Below are 21,310 nucleotides of genomic sequence, written 5' to 3'. Positions count from 1 at the left end.
CAGAACTGGAGGCTGCATCACCAAAGCAATACCTAATTTTGTTGGCACTGAGTGATACCAACCCTGAGGGTGCCCACTGTGCAGAATGGCCACCTCCGTCTGCAATTTTGATGTTCTTCCCCCACCACATCTGGTGAAACAAGAGGGTGTTGGCCCGTTTCATTAGGATTGGTGCTTTCTTACTACTAAACATTTGACTCTGATACATATTGTTGTCAAGAGTTCTTAAAATTTTATGTAGCCTCAGCATTGATTTTGAATCTAAGTTTAACCTTCTCACAGGTGTCTCACTGATACCCTTGACAATTTCCAGTTCCCTGCTTCCCTCCAGCTCCTCAACATGGTCAATCCAGGTATCTGCCTTACACGACTGACTTTTGGTGACCACTTTTCTATGGGATATGTAGACACAACTTCCTTGACTCATCCCAGTGACGCCATACCCCTCATGGACTGTGCAGATACGCCACAGTGACCGTTCTCAGACAGAATGTGACCCCATGGAACTTGTGCCATTTGCTCTAAGAACCCACCAGTTGGAACTCCCCAAAGGAAACCTGCCTGGGTAATACCTGCAAGGGCAAAAAGGCCTCAGTGCCTAGGTCTCCCCTCTCTGGACCCCCACCTGCTGGTTGAGCACACTGCCCCGGTGGCCTCATTGGCCCTTGTCGGCACACCCTCTGTCCCATGGATCTGTGAGTAATAAACTGCTTCAGTTACTGCATGTGTTTTTGTTGTGTTGCCTCCTCTGAGTCTCATCTAAGCAACACACTGGAAGGTTTTAACTTTCCTCCCAGTCAAGGCTCTCCTAGGAGGGGTCATATTGACAGGAATAAGCTGGACACAGGTCAGATGAAAGCCACAGGGACATCTGCCGGTACAAACAAGTTTCCTGTGCGAGGAACACCTGGTCATGTGCTGAACACTGAGGCGTTATGCTGTCTGCCAGGATTAAAAAGCATCCTGTGAAAGGCACAAAGTGAACACCCACAACCAAATTCTCCAAAGCCCTGTCAGGGCAGGACTAGAGTTTATAGCCACTCTGCAAAGAGAGACCTTAAGACCAAATTAGAAAGAAATACAGCAATTCTGCTAATACAATCTGCTTTAAGAGAGAAATATTTTTCAATCCAAAATACATTTTTTTTCCAGAAAGATAATTGGTATAACTCATTACACATGAATAACATTTTTTTATGGATTCTTCTTTCAATGGATTTTTTTCTTATTAAATGGCATTGCATCTTGATAAGAAAACTGGAAGGAAAAATAAGCAGCGTTCAATGATGAAGGAAACAGCCTTCAGGAAAACTGCACCCCTTTCAATGCAAAATGGCTAAATTCCTTCTCATGTTGTACGAGTGTGTGTGGTTTTTCAGTTTGCTTTTTTCTTGAACAGAATTCCAGATCTCATTCTATAGAGGGTGAAAAACCTATTTTCACAAGCAGTTACCTGCCTTTCTCTGTTTGTTGAATGAAAGTTTTATTTCATGTTCCAGACTCTTTTATTACCTCTGGTTATCCTAAGAGCACTTCATCCTCTTAAAGTTCACCAAGCAGACCTATTCTTCTTATTCCTAATACCTTCTTTGTATCTGCTAGGTTTATAGATTTCATGGCTATTTGTGCAAGGTTAAGATGGGTAGCCTCAGATAATATGGAAACATCCAAGAGAGGTCCTATGCAAGCAACCAGATGGACTTAACAGACTCAAGTGTGGTATGACTAATGAATTAAAACAGGCACTCGCTAGCTCATCCCTGCAGCTGAGCCTATATTAGGAGATGGAAAAATGGAACTCATTTATAATTTCAAGGAAACCAATTTGGCCCCCATGGTTTCAATCTTAAATAAATAAAATTATACATGGTCATTTCCCCAATTTATCTTCCAAAAAAGAGAACTAAATAATCTTCAGTCATAAAAATAGGTAAGCAACAATAATATATATAGTCATCATAATGTTAACTTATTTCAATGTTAATAAATTCATACTGAAATTTAACAAAATTGGGCAAATATTTGAACATCAACTATTTGCTCAATCTAAACTGTTTTTCCTCCACATCTTATATAAATTTGCAACAGATGCATCAAGCAACTCATTTTGTTATAGTTTCTTGTGCTGCTTCAAACAAACCAGGAGCTATTTTTGTTTAAAAGTTTTATTTCTATATATAATCATTGGTTATTGTTTTAAAAAATATTTTGTTTTACTAGTTTTTGGAGAATAGGACGTTTTGAGTTACATCGATAAGTTCTTTAGTGGTAACATGAGTGCAAAAAATCAAATTTTAGCCTACGGCTGTGAAAGAGAGAGCACGTTTTCCCTAAAAGCTTGAATGGAACTCTCATCTAATGGAGCTGTTGGGAGGAGGCTTCCTGGCCAGTGACTTAGTTTTGTAGTGACCCCATTCATCTGCTTGTAGTCACACTGGGGGAGTGAGGGGCACCCTGTCTAGACCTGTACCATTGAACACTCCCATAGATGATGTGTTTCTTTCCTCCCCTTGCTGCAGACCCCGGGTCCACTTCAGAAGCCCTGTGATAAAGAGGCTAACTCATCCACCTATGATCCTCAATGTCTGTGTGGAACAGAGTCCTCACCCCACAAGTGGACTTTGGTAGGTTTATTGTATCACAGGACAGAAATTCTGCAAATGTATCTATTACTGCAACTCGCATTGTCTGAACAACGGAACGTCAATAATATTCTTCAAAATAAATGTGAAGTTCTTTATGTATAGCAAGGAAGTTTACGAAAACCAGGTGATTCTTAATTTTGTTTTGAAATGATCTCCAGGATGTCATCAATATTATTAACATGCAAAAATAGTATGTAATTGTGAAATACAAAGCTTCATACATCGGATCCCTTTTGATGATTGAACAACTGATTGTAATATTAGTAACATATACTAATATTTCACTAGTAATAAAATACTACTAATGCTTAACCTCTGATCTGGAAGACAAACACATAAAGGTGCTATATACTTCTTGGCATCATTCATAATTTAAACACAGCTTCTAAACATTTGAACCTTTCTTCTTCCTTTTCAGTTACAATGGCATTTTGTCATTGTTTTGCTGTTTGTTTTAGAATTTACTACCATGCACTTACTAATTTGTACTTTATGTTCATGCCATATTGCCTAGAGTGAACCGTGGTAATGAAGCTTTTGATGTTTTTTTTTTTTTTTAATTCATCTAACTATGTTTGAGGCACAAATTGTATTTAACTTTCTAAGCAATCAGCATATAAACATATTTTAATACTTCTTGTCATCTCAATCTATCTTTTGCTATAATAAGCAATTATAATTTTAAATAGATACTACATGTAAATATAAATTGGTCATTGCTATAAACTTCTAATACCTGGTTTAAGTTTTAAATAGAAGTTTGCTTGTTGGATTTTTTTTTTTTTTTTTTTGGAGACGGCGTCTCACTCTGTCACCCAGAATGGAGTGCAGCGGTGCAATCTCAGCTCGCTGCAAGCTCCACCTCCCGGGTTCCCGCCATTCTCCTGCCTCAGCCTCCCGCGTAGCTGGGACTACAGGCGCTGCCACCACGCCTGGCTATGTTTTTTTGTATTTTTAGTAGAGACGGGGTTTCACCCTGATAGCCAGGATGGTCTCGATTTTCTGACCTCGTGATCTGCCCACCTTGGCCTCCCAAAGTGTTGGGATTACAGGAGTGAGCCACCGCGCCCGGCCTGTTTGATTTTAAATCCAAGCAACTGTGAGTTCCATGAAGGTACAGACTGTCTTTCATGTTCACGGAGGTATCCTTGGTGCTCAATTAATAGGATTTGTTTAATAGATAAAAACATTATCTAGGACAGGATTAGCATAACATTGAATATGGACAGCCTTTTGCTTGAAATATCAAAAATGTGTGCTTGGATATGTTCAAGTTTAGTTGAGATATCTATGTCTATATATCTGCATCTAGTCTCTCTCTCTCTCTCTCTCTCTCTCTGTCTCTCTCCCCTATATTTTAAGTAAAGCTAACACCTTTTTGTAGCTATAAGCCATATTCCATATTCTATTAAATTAGCAATGGCGGTGGCTCAGCCAAATGCAGAAGAGCAAGGCGGGACCACATGGCAGAGTGAAAGACTGTCAACCTGGATCCGCACTGACACTCACCCAGCTGGATGAACTGAGGCTCACTCTTCACCCCGGGCCCAGCCCCAGTGCTGGCTGCCACTTCCACACTGTATCGGATTCCGGGAACGAGAAAGGGAATGACCACAGAAAAGGTGGAACCGTCCACTGTTTTGTTTATGTGGTATCGAGTTTCATTGCCCAGACACCAAACCTGTACGAAGCGAAAGTCAAGCTGTAAATGACCTACATTAATGCAAAGATCAACACAGGATTGCAGTTTTAGACCTAGACAGAGTTCAAAACGGTCATGCGCTACCATAAGAAGTTTCCAAAGTCATTTTTCCCCAAAATCTAGTTCTATGAACAATCTTCTATTCAAATTTAATGTTAAAAGTCGTTTCAAGGTGTCTTTATTACTTTCTCATATACTTTTAAAAGGCTATATCAGGTAAGTCTACAAATCTGTGCTTGAAGGTAGAAGTTTCCATCAGCCTACTTCATTAGGATTTCTTAACAAGACATTATTTGCCAGATAAATAAGTAGCTCGCAGATAGCTGTGTCTACGCAGATCAAGAAGAATACCATTCAACATCTGCATTCTAGGCATGATGACCAGATATTGTAAAACAAAAATGAGTAGGAAACTCCAAGTCTTGTACTTTACTTCAATCGTTCTCTGGGATCAATCTGCCTGGCACTGACACTGGCACATCACAGTTTACTAAGAGTAGCTGACTGAAAAGGAAGGAGAGCTTCTGAATACGCTAAAGCAGTTTGCACAACTAAGATTATTAGAAACAAAACTGCACACAAGGGGTAAGCCTCATCCCAGGATTCTATTCACCCTCTGGTACACTGAACTGTATTGTTGGTGAGGGAAAATTCGCCCTCCGATCGTCTATTTAAATGGGACTATCAGTGCTTCACAGCATCCACGAGATCATAAAGAATAGCAATACGTATTTGATGTGAAAAAACCTTTCTTCTAATGGGAAAGTTAGAGCTACCTGATTAACTTGGCTAATAATATTTGTGATCGAAAACTATTCTCAAGAAATTGAGATTTTCAAACTATACTATAATCTTTGTTTTAAATTTCACTAAAAGATTCATCACCGAGTGATTTTCTGCGATGTGTAAGAACTTGGATATGGTGCATGACAATGTTCAAACTCAGTTTCCGTAAGAAAATGATGTATAGAAAAACATGCACATTATTACTATTATTATTTGAGATGGAGTCTTGCTCTGTCGCCCAGGCTGCAGTGTAGTGCTGCCATCTTGGCTTAGTGCAGCTTCCACCTCCTGGGTTCCAGTGATCCTCCTGCCTCAGCCTCCTGAGTAGCTGGGATTAAAGGTGTGCACCACCACACCCAGCTAATTTTTGTATATTTAGTAGAGATGGGGTTTCACCATGTTGGCCAGGCTGGCCTCTCAAAGTGCTGGGATTACAGGGGTGAGCTGCCACGCCCAACTGACATGCTCTGAATTCTTTATGATGTCCTCAAGCAATATATACCATTAACTTTAAGTACACAATTGTCTAAACTGTAATAGGAAGTGAGATTTAAAAGAAATCTAAGTATGAGAGTCTCCTCCATCATTTATCCTTTTACTTTTTTCTTTGAAAGTTAGTATTATTTTAATATAGTTTCAATACATAATACCAAGAAATGGTCAGACCCTATACGAGGAGCTGACCATTTGGAAATAAAGACTCTTTTGTGATTTTTTTTTAAACCCCAATTACATTATACAGCTGAACCAAAGCCACAAACTGATTTTGTACCAGTCAATCAGGTTCAGCAAGGCATTTTATTATTTTAAATTGACCGTGAAGTTAAGGGAAATCCACCCTTTTGCATTTCTTCAGGAGAGAAATGAGTTTTGACTCTTAGGTGAAAATGCCTACATTCCACAGTTTACCTTGAGAGCTGAGACATCATCTCATTTTAAATCCTTAAAAATCTTCTATAACATTCTATTTTCCTAGACTAACACATAGTATCCTGTCAATCCTCAGTATGGAGACAGCCTTGAAACTCTTAGGAAAACACTTAAAAGTACAGAGACTTTTAATGCCTCAATTATGCTAGAAAATCTTATTTGAAACATATTAAAACATCCACAGTGCACTTATGGCAGTCTTTTAAATACTTTAAAAACCACACTGTTAATATACACACATTTCATAAAGAGGTTTCTCAATTTGTTTTTAAAACTATTTTGAAAATAAAATAAAATTCGGCTCAGGATACTTGGTTGCTGTACAGATTAATTTGCTACTCAGAAGAACATGTACAGTCTTATTTGGGCCTTAACTAAGAACGCACATCGGAATCGCCAAAAGATTCACCGAAATATATGTCCAAGGGCCCCTGTCAGACCAACTGAATCAGAATTTCAAAATCACTGAATAAACAAGAAAGCGTTTTACAAATAATTTACATGTTGCTATTTGGACCAGCAGATGGCGCCAAATATCCACAAACAAATACCAGCTTTTTCTTTGTGAATGGCGGGGGCTGTCCGTCAGGACATTCGTACACATACATTCTTCTCATACCTTATACTCTTGGACCATTCCATTCTGGGTGTCCGCTGGAGGTGGCTGCCAACTAACCAGAATTGCAGTTCCGTTTCCATCATTCTTCGATACGGTTACACCTTGGGGTGGGGCACTGGGTGCTATTAAATTGTTTAAAAGGTAGGTTATTACAATGTGCTGGAGAACACTGAAAGCAGGTTATTAATATCAAAACCAATAATCAATATTTAATATTATTTCAACATATGCTTTTTTTTTTTTTTTTGAGACGGAGTCTCCCCCTGTTGTCCAGGCTGTATGTAATACAGTGACATGATCCCGGCTCACTGCAACCTCCCGCTCCCGGGTTCCAGCGATTCTCCTGCCTCAGCCCCCTGAGTAGCTGGGATTACAGGTGCGGCCGCCACGCCCCGCTGATTTTTGTATTTTTAATAGAGACGGGGTTTCACCACTTTGGCCAGGCTGGTCTCCAACTCCTGACTTCAGCCTCCCAAATCCACCGCCTCAGCCTCCCAAAGTGCTTGGATTACAGGCGTGAGCCACTGTGCTCGGCTGCATCTGTTTTAAAGATGTATTTCATCCAAGTCTGAATAGTCCCAAAGTACCTAAGTTGTTCCTCACTCAATGCTAATTAACTGCCACTGTGAATTTTCCATAACAAAGTTAAACACCTTGTTTCCACCAAACATCCCAGGACAATTCCTATTTCCTCCACCCTGTAACTCTAGTCTCCTGTTCTCCCTCAAAATGTTCAAAAGTATGAAAATGAATGTTCATCATTCATCATAATTATTTATACAGCCACAGTGACAAAGACATGTTGGGAAACATCGTGCTGTAATTTAATGTAATCTTTTACCTTTATGTAAATATTGTTTAATTTCTAGGACTAGGGTGGTCAGCTATAGTGGTTTGTCTAGAACTGAGGTGTTTTAAGAGAGATGAGATTTAGGAAGAAAATGTTAATCCCGGCCGGGCGCGGTGGCTCACGCCTGTGATCCCAGCACTTTGGGAGGCCGAGGCGGGCGGATCCCGAGGTCAGGAGATGGAGACCATCCTGGCTAACACGGTGAAACCCCGTCTCTACTAAAAATACAAAAAACCAGCCGGGCGCGGTGGCGGCGCCTGTGGTCCCAGCTCCTCGGGAGGCTGAGGCAGGAGAATGGCGGGAACCCGGGGGGCGGAGCTTGCAGGGAGCCAAGATGGCGCCGCTCACTCCAGCCTGGGCCACAGAGCCAGACTCCGTCTCAAAAACAAAAACAAACAAACAAAAAAAATGTTAATCCCAGAAAGTCCTGGGCAAATCAACACATTACTCCAATCATGGATCAAAACAAACAAATAGAAAATGCTGAATGTAAAATAAACCAAATGGAAAACAATTTCATTTTTAAATGTGAATTTTAGTTCTGAATAATTAAATTTCTGTATATCCTTAAGTAATATAATGTTCACATTTGCACATTTGTAGGTAGGCCACTATTGAAGCAAGTCAACTATTATAGCATTTTGCTTTTCCAGTTTTCTAAATAAACAAATACTGTTAGCAAAATGTATGTTCAATATCAAGAAAGTTAATAATTAATGCCACTCTTAACATTCTAACAATTTAAATTAAGCCAGTACAATCCTAACAAATATACTGCACTGCATGGAAATCATACGCTTCATCATACTTGCCTTCTTCCAGGGTCTTGGCAAACTTGATTTCACTATCTGCTCCTTGAAATTCATTAAAAAAAGGGCGAGCCTTAATTTCATAGTTGACTCCCTTTCTGAGATCAGGGATAACCACACTGTTTTTGGTTGGGGTCCTCACTTCAAAAACTAACCAGTCTGATTCTCCGTGGTTGGCTCCAGACGGCCGATAGAGAATTTTATATCCTTGTATATACTGAGACTGTTGATCTACCTATTAAAAAGACAAGTAAAATGTAATTATTCATACTATTTTACTGGTTCATTAGAAAACAATAAAAATTAAATGTTATAAAATGCACAAAATTCTGTCTGGCTTCATCCCACATTCTTACACAAGAAATGTGTAAGAATTAGAAAGGAAAAAATAAAACTCATTAGAATGTGGACAACATGAGTGTGCTCATAGAAAATCCAAAGGAATCTTCAGCTAAAACATTCAAGTAAGTAGAATACTGAAAAAAATCCACTATCTTTTGTAAATCTTCAGCTAAAACATTCAAGTAAGTAGAATACTGAAAAAAAATCCACTATCTTTTGTAAGGTGATACAAATTTCTGTGGCATTAACTTCTATGCTTCATGCAGAAATGTGAGGCCTGATGGCAGCTCTAACATTGCATGTAAGACACGCCTGGGCCAAGGGGATGAGAAGCTAAAATGTTTGATGACTCTCTGATTTTAAAAGCCTACTTAACACTACTTGGAAATATCTCCAAGTTTAAAAGATTCATGTAATAATGATCCTATCACAAGTTACATATCATAGTTAATACTATCTGTTTCTTTCCTGAGACAGGTCAAGTTCACTACTGCAGCACAGTAAGAAAAAAATAGGCTCAAGATGCAACATTTTTCTGTTTAAAGCCCAACTAATAAGCACTGTAATAAACAGGGCTTACACTGTAAAGTTATCATTAATGTACAAGTAGGCAACAGATAGTTACATTTTATATGCATTATAATGATCTCCCAGACGCTTAGGAAAACTGAGATCAAATATTGTAACAACTCACTGTCCAGTGCACTTCGATGGAAGAGGAAGAAAGGATGGTAGGGTTGTGGAGGTGCAGAACAACATTCCCCAGCTCTCTCTGGACCTGCTTGTGGTCCACCCCCTGACTTGTTGGTGGAACATCTACAACAATTCAAGAAAACTGTGTCAGTTTCTACACAATGCTACTGAACTGAATGAAAGCATGGTAAAACAAACTTTTCATTCATAGCAACTCTCAGTTAAGTAGAATACAGGCCAGGCTGTGATTCAGAAAAAAAAAAATAATAATAATAATAATTTAACCTTTTTATTAGGATCAGGAAAGTAAGAGGGGATAGACATACAGAGAGAGAGAGAATGCAGAGGACACGTATTATAGAAAGTCAAAAAGAGCAGGAAGCAAAGACAACAATGGCAAATAGCAACATTGAGTGGCTCCTCCTACCATGCCATGATCACTTTCCTGATGAAAATGAGGGCACTAGTGCAATGCCCTCTGAGTTTATGAAAACCTGTAGTGGTCCTAACTATACAAGACAGAAAAGAGACTGCAATTGCAGCAGAGTGGCTAAGCAATGAAAAGAAAGGAGATATGGTTAGTGAAAACCAAGAACAGAAAGAAGTCAGATACTTTACACATCATTAAGATGAACTTGGATATTTTCTCATATAAGGTATATGGTAAGTTAGTGGCTACAATGGAGGTGATACAGATGCCACCAAGGAAGTAAAATAAAATCAATCTGATTAGATTCATGAGAAAAAAGTACTTAACATTTATGTAATTGATGATGATTTAGTTTAGTTACTGTGTCATCGTAAAGAAGGTTTAATAAAGAGTTCTTAATCACAGCAGCCCCCAAATTTTAGAAAGGAAACTAAGAACACAGTAAGAATGAAATGGCTACTAACGCTAATTTTTTAAATAAGCTTCTTAAAGTCTACACTCAAAAAACATTTGCCCATTTCTGAAGCGGTTTTCTAAACAGGTGTTTTGCTTTGTTTATAACAGTAACAGGGAATACTTGGGAGGAAGTGAAGAAAATGTTTTTTGGACTTCAGAATTCTCTTTCTCAAAGTATTGCATGTGGGCACCTACATTCCAGATTATTCCACATTATATAAAAAAATTAAAATGAGAATTTTAGTTTACTGAATCATTAAATACCTTCAAAGAATTGATCTTGGGTAGAAAGCAAAAGCAGGAATACTAAGAATGAGACTGCTAAGTATCTCGGATGAAGTCCAGGGAAGCTAGGCAAGCGGAAGAAATGACATCAAGATGGACATCAAACACTCTTACATATTGTTTGGTTGTTTTTATACTTAACCTAGAAATTAAGCTGATAAATAAACAAGATGGAAAAAAAAAAAAGAACTGGGATAATTCTGTATTTCATCTTACTTTACCAATATTTTTGGCTAGGATCTGCCCTCAGGATAACTATTATCACAGCCTCTATGTAGTAAACACTTGACCATCAGCTTTCCATCTCTTCCTTATCCACTGGTATCATTTGCTCCTATGACTTAAACTGCCATCCATTTCTAAGATAAGACTGAAATACTTGGAATAAAACAGACTTGGGTTTGCACACCACCTCAGCAACGTAAAAACCGCATAACATTGGAACAATTTCTTAACCTCATTATTCCCCAGTTTCCTTGTGCTTCAAATGGTGATATCAAAGGCAGCTAATCCTGAGGGCTGTGGTAAAAGCTGTCTTGTATTAGACATAAAAAGTGCTTTTCCTGAGAGCAGGGATTGTGGACCCATGGTACATAGCATAGTGCCATATACATAAGTGTTGCTTAATAAACATAGGTTCAATTAAAATGTATTCACATGTGGAAAACACACACATCATGTCAGCTTCCAAATATCTCCCTCATACGTAAGCTCCCATCCTCACAAAATCATCTCCCTTTCAGAAAGTCTCCTCAAATACAGAAATAACCATTTTATCTGTAACTGCCACGGTCTGCATCCCAATCCCGAATTCCTCTAATAGGAGATAAACCCACCAGTCAGTTCCTTCATGGAAATTGCTAGATTCTCCCACCTAGTACCCATGACAGCAACAGGTGTCTATAATATCATAATAGAAACGTTCACATCGGAGAGAAAAAGGGAAAGTGACGCCTAATAAAATAATTTTGAGAAGTTTACAAATTGATCCTCTTACTGTTTTTGTTCTCTACCTCCTGAAAGAAATGTATGACAATGTAGAAGGTCTTTCCCAATATTCACAATTGACTTAAGGAAAACCTAACTGCTCCAGCCAACTGTTTCCCCCAACGTGAAAACTTCACATACACAATCTCCGAGGGGAGACTATCCAGGCCCCACTCACTGATGATAACTGGTATCACCTTAGGTATGATATATATGTTCTGTGTATCTGTACATCCTAGGGTCCAAGAATGATGCACAGACAGGACACGTGGGTGAAGAATCATAGCAACGAACAACGATAACAACAGCCGCATCTCAGCGATGATGACCACCACCCCCACCTGCCAGGTGCTCATCCCATCTTCCTTGCATCATCACATCTTGTCTTTGGGAAAGCACACGTTGATCACCACATAGCAAGGCTCTGACTCCAACCATGACATAGGTCTACCTGATTCCTGTACAGGGAACCTGTGCCCTGTATCTGTGCACCTTTAGCTTTTGACTCCAGCTCATTCATATGTATCTACACTTGGGGAAGATTCTTTTGCAACCATATTCCAGAAATGGTTAGAGAAATTATGCCTGCTCCTTTAGGAATCACTTTCCAACAAGTCCTTCTTGAATTTCCTCACCCCTTATTTTTCTCCTTACTGTGTATGCGTTCTGTTCCCTCCAGTGAAATTTTTTTTGCAGGTTACTCCCCAGGTTCTTATTACGGTTATAATCCTGGGCTTACAGCCTCAAATGAGGTCCAAGAATCGGTAAGATACGTGCCTCAATTTTACTTCTCATGGGCCCTTTGCTGTTGCCTCAAGCTAGAAAAAGCATGACTCTTCCATACGGCAGTTTCTTAATATGTTAAGGAAAAGATGTCATGTCTGCTCTGATGTTATTACTTTCTGGCCTAACCATGCCCAGATCCTTGAATGTCTTTTCATATGATGTGATTTTCAGCCTTTCGTGCGGCCTCATCGACTATCCTTATTGTCCTCCTCTTAAAAGTCCATCTGAAAATGTAGTGTCCAGAACAAACACATTACTCCGTTCATGAACGGAATAGTTCTAAGTAAAGAGAGAAAAATTACTTGATCCAGGTATAATTCTAGTGCCAGCTGAGACTACATTTGCTCTCTTGGCAACTACATCCCTCAGTAGGTTCAGACGGGTGTTTAATTTAAAGTCAGACCATTCTGAGAGCCCCGACACGCATGCATATACCTCCCGCAAGCCTGCTGTCTTTAGTCATTCCTTTTACAGCTAATTTTTTAAACCCAAGTTCAAGTACCCAACTTTTTAATTTGCTCTATTAACTTTAATAGTGAGCACTCTCCCATCAGTCCAATCTGTTGAGCTATATTTAATTCTGATTCTCTCATTTGGCATACTAGCTGTCTTTCTCAGTTTTATGATACCCTCAAATTTTATGAACTTCCTTTTAGTCCTGACACTAAAAGACATACAAGTCCAATAATAGATTTTATGGAAAATAAAACACAAATCTGCATCTTATGTACTTATATATTGATTAGTTAATTTATTCCTTGTCCAATCCTGCGGAATGGGTATGTGCAGCCCCGTTTTAAAGGTGAGGAAACTCACAAGGGTTGACTAATTTGCTCAAGGCCACGCAGCTAGTAGACTGAGGAGCTGAAATTAAAAACACGTGTTTGATTTCACAGTTGTACGCCTGTTTCTCTACGTTTCCAGTCTTCCAGTTGACAAGGATGCATTATACTTGGATCGCTATGGCTTGGCTGTGTCCCCACCCAAATCTCATCTTGAACTGTAGTTCTCATAATCCCCACGTGTCACGGGAGGGACTCGGTAGGAGGTAATTAAATCATGGAGTAGTCACCGCCATGCTGCTGTTCTCGTGACAGTGAGTGAGTTCTCATGAGATCTGATGGTTTTATAAGGGGCTCTGCTCACTTTTGCTCGGCACTTCTTCCTGCCACCATGCGAGGCGGGACGTGTTACTTTCCCCTTCCGCCATGATTGTCAGTTTTCTGAGGCCTCCCCAGCCATGCTGAACTGCGAGTCAATTAAACCTCTTAACTTTATAAACTGTCCAGTCTCGGGGCAGTTCTTTATTAGCAGCGTGAGAACAGACTATACACATTGTTCCACTATCTATGCATATACAAAGGCCAATTGACAGAAATGTGAAAAAGACTACATGAATGTTCAGACAGAATGCTAACTCACTCCTCACTTACAAATGAGGTTACGTATTACGGAATCATGCATGTGAGTACAGGACAAAACAGAGTTAAGCTGCAGTCGCCAAAAACCTTCAGTTACAGTCTACTGGCTGGAGACCATTGTACTGGGGACAAACGTTTAAATTCATTTTACAGCTGTCATTGGGTCTACATTCCTTACAAATGTGTATCTAATATCAAAAACCTCAGACTGCCTTAAGGCTCCTGGAAAGGTGATTCATAATAGCAAATATGAGCTATGGGTGTGTTACAGTCACACAAGAGACACACGTGGGTATGCTCTACAACTTGGTGTGCTTTTTCTGCAAATTCTGAAACAAGAAGTGCTTCCAAAAAGACTGTTTAGGTACATACTTGAAGTAACAAAACAGCAACATGGCTGGCAGACCGCTCTCCCAAACCAGCAACAAAGGAGTTTAAGTCTCAGTCATCTCGTGTATAACTTGTTTCTATTAAAATAACCAAGTCTATTTTCTTTCTTTTTTCCTTTGTTTCCTTAAGATAGAAACACTATCCCTCTGTATGTTGAGAAAATAATTTTATACTTCGAATCATTCCCCTCTAAAATTACCTTTCTTTACTAATATAAAAACAAGCACATTTTATTTACAATGACATGTGTCTTTTTTTTTCCCAAAAATAAAAGGTCAAGGATGATTCAAATTCATCTCTTTTTTTTCCAGTATATTAATTTTACTCCTATTAGAGCACTAAAATAATAGGATGAGCCAGAGTGTGGAGAGATGAAAATAATCCGTCTGTTAAAAGCTAAAAGTAATTTCTGTTCACAAAAGATAAAATGCAGAATACCCAAAATTTGGTCCAAAGGAACAAAATTTCCAGTTTTAAATGTTCTAGAAGTAGCTTTAAACATGTCCGTTTTTCTTTTATCTGTTTTGCGAACCCAGCTTTGACCAAAACGTAGGTGTTTTTCATTTAAAAGTTTCTTATATCATGGCTCATATATAACTGACAATAAAGACAGGCCAAACAAAATAAAGACCTAAAGTATTTTCTCCATGCTTGTTGGAGTTTAACTGGACAGAGGAATTAATAACAAGTTTCCAGATATCTCCTACATTCATGTGATCTCAAGAGAGTATTATCTGATTAGGATTGTAATGTAAAAATTCATCCAGAAGGTTGTAAGTACTGAACTTATATATAAATAAAATTCAGTTAATTTTAAATACAATTATAATATGATTAAGATTGTACACCTATATGTTACTATATTTAAAATTCAGGAAATTGAATGGAATACACAAATATCCACGTATTTTTAAATTTATGGGTCTTAACAGGTGTATATATTTATGGGTACATGAGAAATTTTGATATAGGCATATAATGCATAATAATCACATGAGGGTAAATGGGCTATCCATCACCGCAATCATTTATCCTTTTTTTTGTGTTACAAACATTCCAATTATACTTTAGTTATTTAAAAGTGTTCAATAAATTATTGTTGACTCTAGTCACCCTATTGCTATATCTAATACTAGATCTTATTCATTCTAACTATTTCTAATATCTAACTATTTCTTTTTGTACCCATTAACCATCCCCTCTCCCCACAGCCACCCTACTACCCTTCCCAGTCTCTGGTTACCATCATTGTACTTTCCATCTCCTCACATCATACTTTTGTCTTGGTATGTTTGTAATTTTATGAGAAACAGTTCTCTTTGTTCATCCATCTTAGGTTTGTATGCTTAGTCCAGAAAATACTAAAGTCTGTAGACACTGTGTTTGCATATTACAAACTAATTTAAGCGACTTGGGCAACCTGAACAAGGGACTGTAAATGTACAATTGTAACAGGTAACACAAGTCATTTGTGCACTACAACATCTAAGGATAAGTAGGTGTCACAGGGTTAAGTAAATCAATATTTACCTTGTGTTTTCACGGGATCTGATATTTGACTTGGATCACTAATTCCATATGCATTAGCTGCCCTCACAAGGAAAAGGTAAATTGCATTAGGTTTGAGTCCTTTAATGGCAAACGTTTCTGTTTTCACATTCTCTGCTACGGTCTGCCAGCTGCTACCAGATGCATGGCTACGGACAGACACACAGGTTAGAACATGCGTATTTAATGGCGAATCAAAAAAGAACAACTAGGAAGCATCTCCTTCACTCTACCTGAAGGCTTCTATAATATAAGATGTTGGAGTTGCTCCTGAATTCAGATTTGGTTGCCATGATAATGTTACTGTATTTCTGCTGACATCTGTAACTTCGGGTTTTGATGGGGCACTAGGGATTAAATTTGGGTCAGTGGGTCTTGGAGGCTGAACTGGAACTCCAAATTCTAAAAAGTGGGAAAAAAGGCCAAAATAAAAGATGTTTACACATACACAGGTAAGCATACAAATGCAGATAACATATTCATACACCTACTCAGGGAACAGGACATTTACTTCATTAATATCCCAGTAAGTAAATAACTGCATTTTAAGCATTACTTTAAGGGAAATATACCATTTAATTTACCTTGGACTTCAATGTAGGCACTCCATGTTGCTTCACCACTGGGGGTTGATGCAATGCAGGTGTACCGACCAGTATCACCCAGCTGAGAAGGCAGACAAAAAATAAATATTTGGAAAAATCAAGAAGTCACTGGGCTGAAAACGCAATTACAGGTTTGTATATGATCCATGAATATGGATAACTGCATTAAAATTCACTAACCAGAAACTTCCCCTTAATTGAATATATTTTTATTGAATGTGAGGGAAAATATTACATCAATATAGAAAAAAAGAGATTTTTATATGATTGTTCTAATGGTAGAATAAGAAATATTTAATTGCATTAGCATATATTATCATCAGTCTCAGGGACAATAATTCCTAAGGTAAGGCATACAACTCTTCAAATTCAAAGCATTAATACTTATTGCTAAAATATATCTTTATGTTTAGTAAGTCATATAATAAGGCTGATAAAGCTTAACCAATGGCTATTCTTGCCTTTATATTTTATCAGTTATACCTATATGGATATATGAGATCAACAGAAAAAGGATGGGAATTACAGAGTTTTTTCTTAAAAGACTGACTTTCCCGGGTTTTCAAACCTGGAACTTAAGGCAGTTTAAGAAGTACAAAGCCAGACTCAAGCTGGAATGAACACTCTCGTTCCTCTTTAAAAACTGACTGACAGAGAGCAAACAGGCCACACGTTCAACTCTGAAATCAGCAGCAGCAGAATAAACCCATCTACTTCTGCTCAAGCTAATAACCGTCTTCAAGTAACATCTGATAAAGAAAGAATGTTGTCATCTTGCTCTGGCAATTGCAATAACCAGGTCACAAAGTAGTACAACATATTAACTGCTGTGGCACTTAAAGTGAACTGTGATGCTGATCCCGTGCTCCAAAGGAACCACCCACACTAGGAAATCAAGCAACAGAAAGTTATGTTTATTGCTGTCAGGACCATTCTTTCATATGCCTCAGGAGCTGGTCTGATCTTGACCTATAAAAAGAAGAAAAATCAAAACAATAAAGTCCTGAAAGAGCAGGCATGGGATGTGACGCCCTGTGAAAGTAAATCCTTAAATGGTTCCTATAAACCTGTGGGTTTTCCATCATTTAGCATTCTGATTTGAATTGTACACTTGGTGTGTACATTGCTTTATGGCTTTTGTTTGCATATACAGTTTTGTCATTGCAAAATGATGAAACAAATACTTACAACAGAACAACTATCAAAGTATATTGCACATAAAATGATACAGGTAAATATCTTAAAAGATGCCTTATGGAAGGACTACATCATACCACTACTTTGAAGACATTTATTCTCTCACAAACCCTCATCTAGTTTCCTCAGTAGGTTCTCAGAAATCCTTTTTTTTCTTCTCCTCCATATAACCTTAAATTACCTGCCATGGACTAAATTATGAGTTTAAATCATCTCAAACATATACAATGAAATATCTGAAAAAAATAAAACATCAAATTAAAAATATATTACTACTCTTCATTTAACATTTCATTAACTGCAAAGTTTGAAATTTCAATGCCAGTTGTTGGAGGCAGAAACAAAGTGAAACAAAACAAGAAACCCCAGGTGCCATTCCAAGGTACCTTAGCATATCGGATCTGCAGCACTCCATTCTCCAACTGTTTGATTCGAGAGTCTTGGGTTGAAACGAGGACTCCATCCTTTCTCCACAGAATTGTGGGCACTGGACTGCCTGTGGCCACACAGCTGAGGACTAAAGTGCCATCCACAGCTACAGTCTGATTCACGGGACCTTGTCGAATAACTGGGGGAGGCCGATCTGCAATCACTGCCAGAAGAAACAACAGGAAATAGATTTCTGCAACTGGAAGCAATTTTCTAATCATCCAAGCAACAGCAGTTGCTCTAGGCTTTGAAACAAACTAAAGATAATTAAACAAGTAATTAAAGTAGGAGACATGCATTATTCAAAATGCATTTATAGGATGCACTGATTCAGAATATTAAAAGGAGATACAATGTGCTGCGTTCGAATGACCAACCACTCACTGAGCTGGCTGCACTGTCAAGAGGCCTATTTAAAGAACTCTGGAATTAGGATTGTGGATGGTAAAGTACATACAGAGTCATGATAATGGAATACTGTACTTTTTAAACTTAAAAATATGAAAAAACACAACATAACAACAACAACAACAAAAAACCATTCCTCTCAAGGAAACATATGAGAGAAATTGTAACGAATGAAGCAAAACCAAACTGACATTTCATAACTGTTTCGTACAACAGAAGAAAAGAAACATGGTACCATACCAGAATGTTTAACAATTTTGGATCCAAAAAAGTGCATTGGATTTTCATAATTTAATAAATCAGTATGATTGAGTTCCCTGTGCCTTTTTATCCTGTAATTCTTTCTATTACAATATACATGGGAGAAAATTACCCAATTGTAACGAATTCAAAGAAACTGGAAAATTGCCCAAATACATTGTTGGTTGCCTGATCCAAAAGACAAGTCAAAATGATGTTCTAACTTGGCAAATACTGTGCTGCTCTGTTGGGTTTAATAGGATTGGGAGCGTGCCTCAGCTAACTCCGTTACCTTAGATAACAGTTATAACGTACTACGGAAAATAACGAGAGGCAATTTTATTATGTGTAAATACAATTATCCCTATGATTACACGAAAAAAGTCTAAAACCTAAAACCTTTATCTGGCATGAAGTCCTTTTTAGGGGAAAACACAGAACAACTGTGTTGAACTAGAATAAATCCTACACTGAAGAGGCGTTCCCATCCCCTGACTTAGGCAATTTCTATGAAACTCTACAGTGTTTGTTTTTTTTAATGACTTAAAAACTAAATTTCAGAAATTTTCTTTAATTAATCAACTTGAAAATTCTGGATGTTAATGAAAATTTTTAAAAGACACGAATGTACAAAGAAAGATTCTAAGTTGCCTGGTTAAAGAAAACTGGTTGCCAGAGTAACTAAATTTTGGAGGCAATAATTTTCAAAGCTGGATCTGTCATGGTCGAAGTTTTATGCACCAAAGATTTCCACAAGCTGGAGTCACACTTTAATTTGTTCCTCATTTGTCATGCAATAAATATTAGTTTTGTGCATGCGAACTAAAGAAAAAGAAAAGAAAAGATAAACAGGAAAGCAATGGAGTGCATTTCCACTCTAATCTTTCAATTCTCTTCTATGTCTTGGTTACTAGGGTGAAGTTTGCAATACCAAGGGGTGAATTAGAAGGCTAGAGTTTGAAACTTGGCAGGGGTATTCTTTATAACTGATTATAATTAAGTCTAATAGAAGGATGGTTTAAATTTGATAGTCTTATCATATTTAGAAACAATCCAATATCTGGGAATATATTCTATGTTCTTTACCCTTACGGTTCTTTGATATTTGTATTTTATTTAGTGTCATCCACACCTCCCCATTCCATCCCAACCCAGTTATTGATGTCATTGCTTCCATATAATTTACAATACAATGCATACTTAACAAAAATAAAGCAATAAAAGAAAAGGATCAGCTCTAGCATCTGCCATATGTCTTTGGGCAAGTTCTTTAAATTCTCTAAGCCTCAGTTTTGTATTGTTTTAAATCCACAAACTAAGCATAATAATACGTTTTTCTGAATATCTCAGGAAGGGCATTGTTATGCATATTTACATGGAACAGATAAGGGAGTGCTTGGCTAACTGCAAAAGGCTGACATATACATGTACTGCAGTATCGCTAGTGTCCTCTTTGGTAAAACAACAACAACAAACTATTATGCAAATCAGAGATGAAAGATCTGTCCAGGCACTGGGGCTCGCCTGTAATCCAGCACTTTGGGTGGCCAAGGAACGTGGACTGCTTAAGCCTAGGAGTTCAAAACCAGTCTGGGTAACATGGCAAAACCCCATCTCCACACACAGAAGAAATTAGCCAGCCATGGTGGCGTGCCCCTGTAGTCCCAGCAACTTGAGAGGCTGAGGTGGGAGGATCACCCGAGCCCAGGAGGTTTAAACTGCAGTGGTGGTGGGCTTTGATCAGGCCACTGCACTCCAGCCTGGGTGACAGAGTGAGACCCTGTCTCAAAAAAAAAAAAAAAAAAAAAAAAGAGAAATGTTTAGAGTACAATAAAGCAATTTGATGTTTTCAGGTAGAGAAACTAAGGTTTTTGGTGTCATGAAGTAGAATAAAATACTCGTAAAATGTGTACACTTACAGACACCAAAGAATGTACTGCATTTATGAGTCAAACCTTAATTTAGAAGGAGACAAACCTCATATTCAGGTCTAGGATCTTCTACTGGAATTATCAGAATGAATTATCCAGAATTAAAATAGGAAGTGTTTAAGAATCAGCAGTGTTTAACAAAGGATTAAATGCAATGACTTTGGAGTCAGAAAATGTTAGTGCCATACAACGGAAATGTTCCATATCTACTCTCTCTAATATATTAGCCAATAGCTCCAAGTAGCTAGAGTAATTGGGGAACTGGGTATGCAATTTTATTTCATTTTAAGTAATTTAAATTCAAATTTAAATAGCCCCATATGGTAAGTAGCTACCTTATCGGAGATGCAAACATGTTAGTTCTGCTACTTATCATTGTAATTTGGGTACACATCTTCACATTCACTGCCTCAGATTCCTCACTGGTAAAATATGGTTAGATCTGAAATTGTTCATGTGTGAAAAGTTTCTAGTATAGTGCCTGGCCCTATGTAAGCTTCTCCTATAGCTTGTTATTAGTCACGGTAGCTCATTATTGTCAGTATAAAAATAATAGTGGTGGAGGCAGTGATGGTATAAGCAGTGTAACAGGTACAACAGGAGGTGTAAACCTGCTGCAATATTTATATATTATAAAATATATAAAGTATATATTAAGGAGTCAGGCCTTTTTTCACTTGTATATCTGTATATACACATATCTGTATTATATTACATATACACATGTATACACATACACAGATGCATATATGTATATACATACAGTGTTACTTCTATTATTTATATATTATAAAATATATTATGTATATATTAAGGAGTCA

The 21,310-nt window shown here is 37.9% G+C and overlaps 1 protein-coding gene across 3 annotated transcripts in view; it reads right to left on the bottom strand.

The window, feature by feature from the left end:
- The window catches only part of ROBO1 (roundabout, axon guidance receptor, homolog 1 (Drosophila)), a 1,186,609-nt gene that overhangs the window by 58,855 nt on the left and 1,106,444 nt on the right, over positions 1-21,310 (bottom strand). For all 3 annotated transcript variants that reach the window (XM_011996534.1, XM_011996535.1, XM_011996536.1), the window contains 8 exons: positions 17,868-18,073; positions 16,264-16,345; positions 15,913-16,081; positions 15,662-15,828; positions 9,378-9,499; positions 8,345-8,576; positions 6,683-6,804; positions 4,155-4,326 (listed from right to left, as the gene is read on the bottom strand). In XM_011996534.1, the coding sequence (XP_011851924.1) occupies positions 4,155-4,326; positions 6,683-6,804; positions 8,345-8,576; positions 9,378-9,499; positions 15,662-15,828; positions 15,913-16,081; positions 16,264-16,345; positions 17,868-18,073 (1,272 nt within the window). The remainder of the gene's footprint in view (positions 1-4,154; positions 4,327-6,682; positions 6,805-8,344; positions 8,577-9,377; positions 9,500-15,661; positions 15,829-15,912; positions 16,082-16,263; positions 16,346-17,867; positions 18,074-21,310) is intronic.

This window comes from Mandrillus leucophaeus, unplaced genomic scaffold (assembly GCF_000951045.1).
Source record: "Mandrillus leucophaeus isolate KB7577 unplaced genomic scaffold, Mleu.le_1.0 Scaffold519, whole genome shotgun sequence".
In the NCBI taxonomy this organism is placed as follows: Eukaryota; Metazoa; Chordata; class Mammalia; order Primates; family Cercopithecidae; genus Mandrillus; species Mandrillus leucophaeus.
The sequence above is the reverse complement of the archived record's forward strand: the minus strand, read 5'-3'. Positions and strand labels throughout refer to the sequence as shown.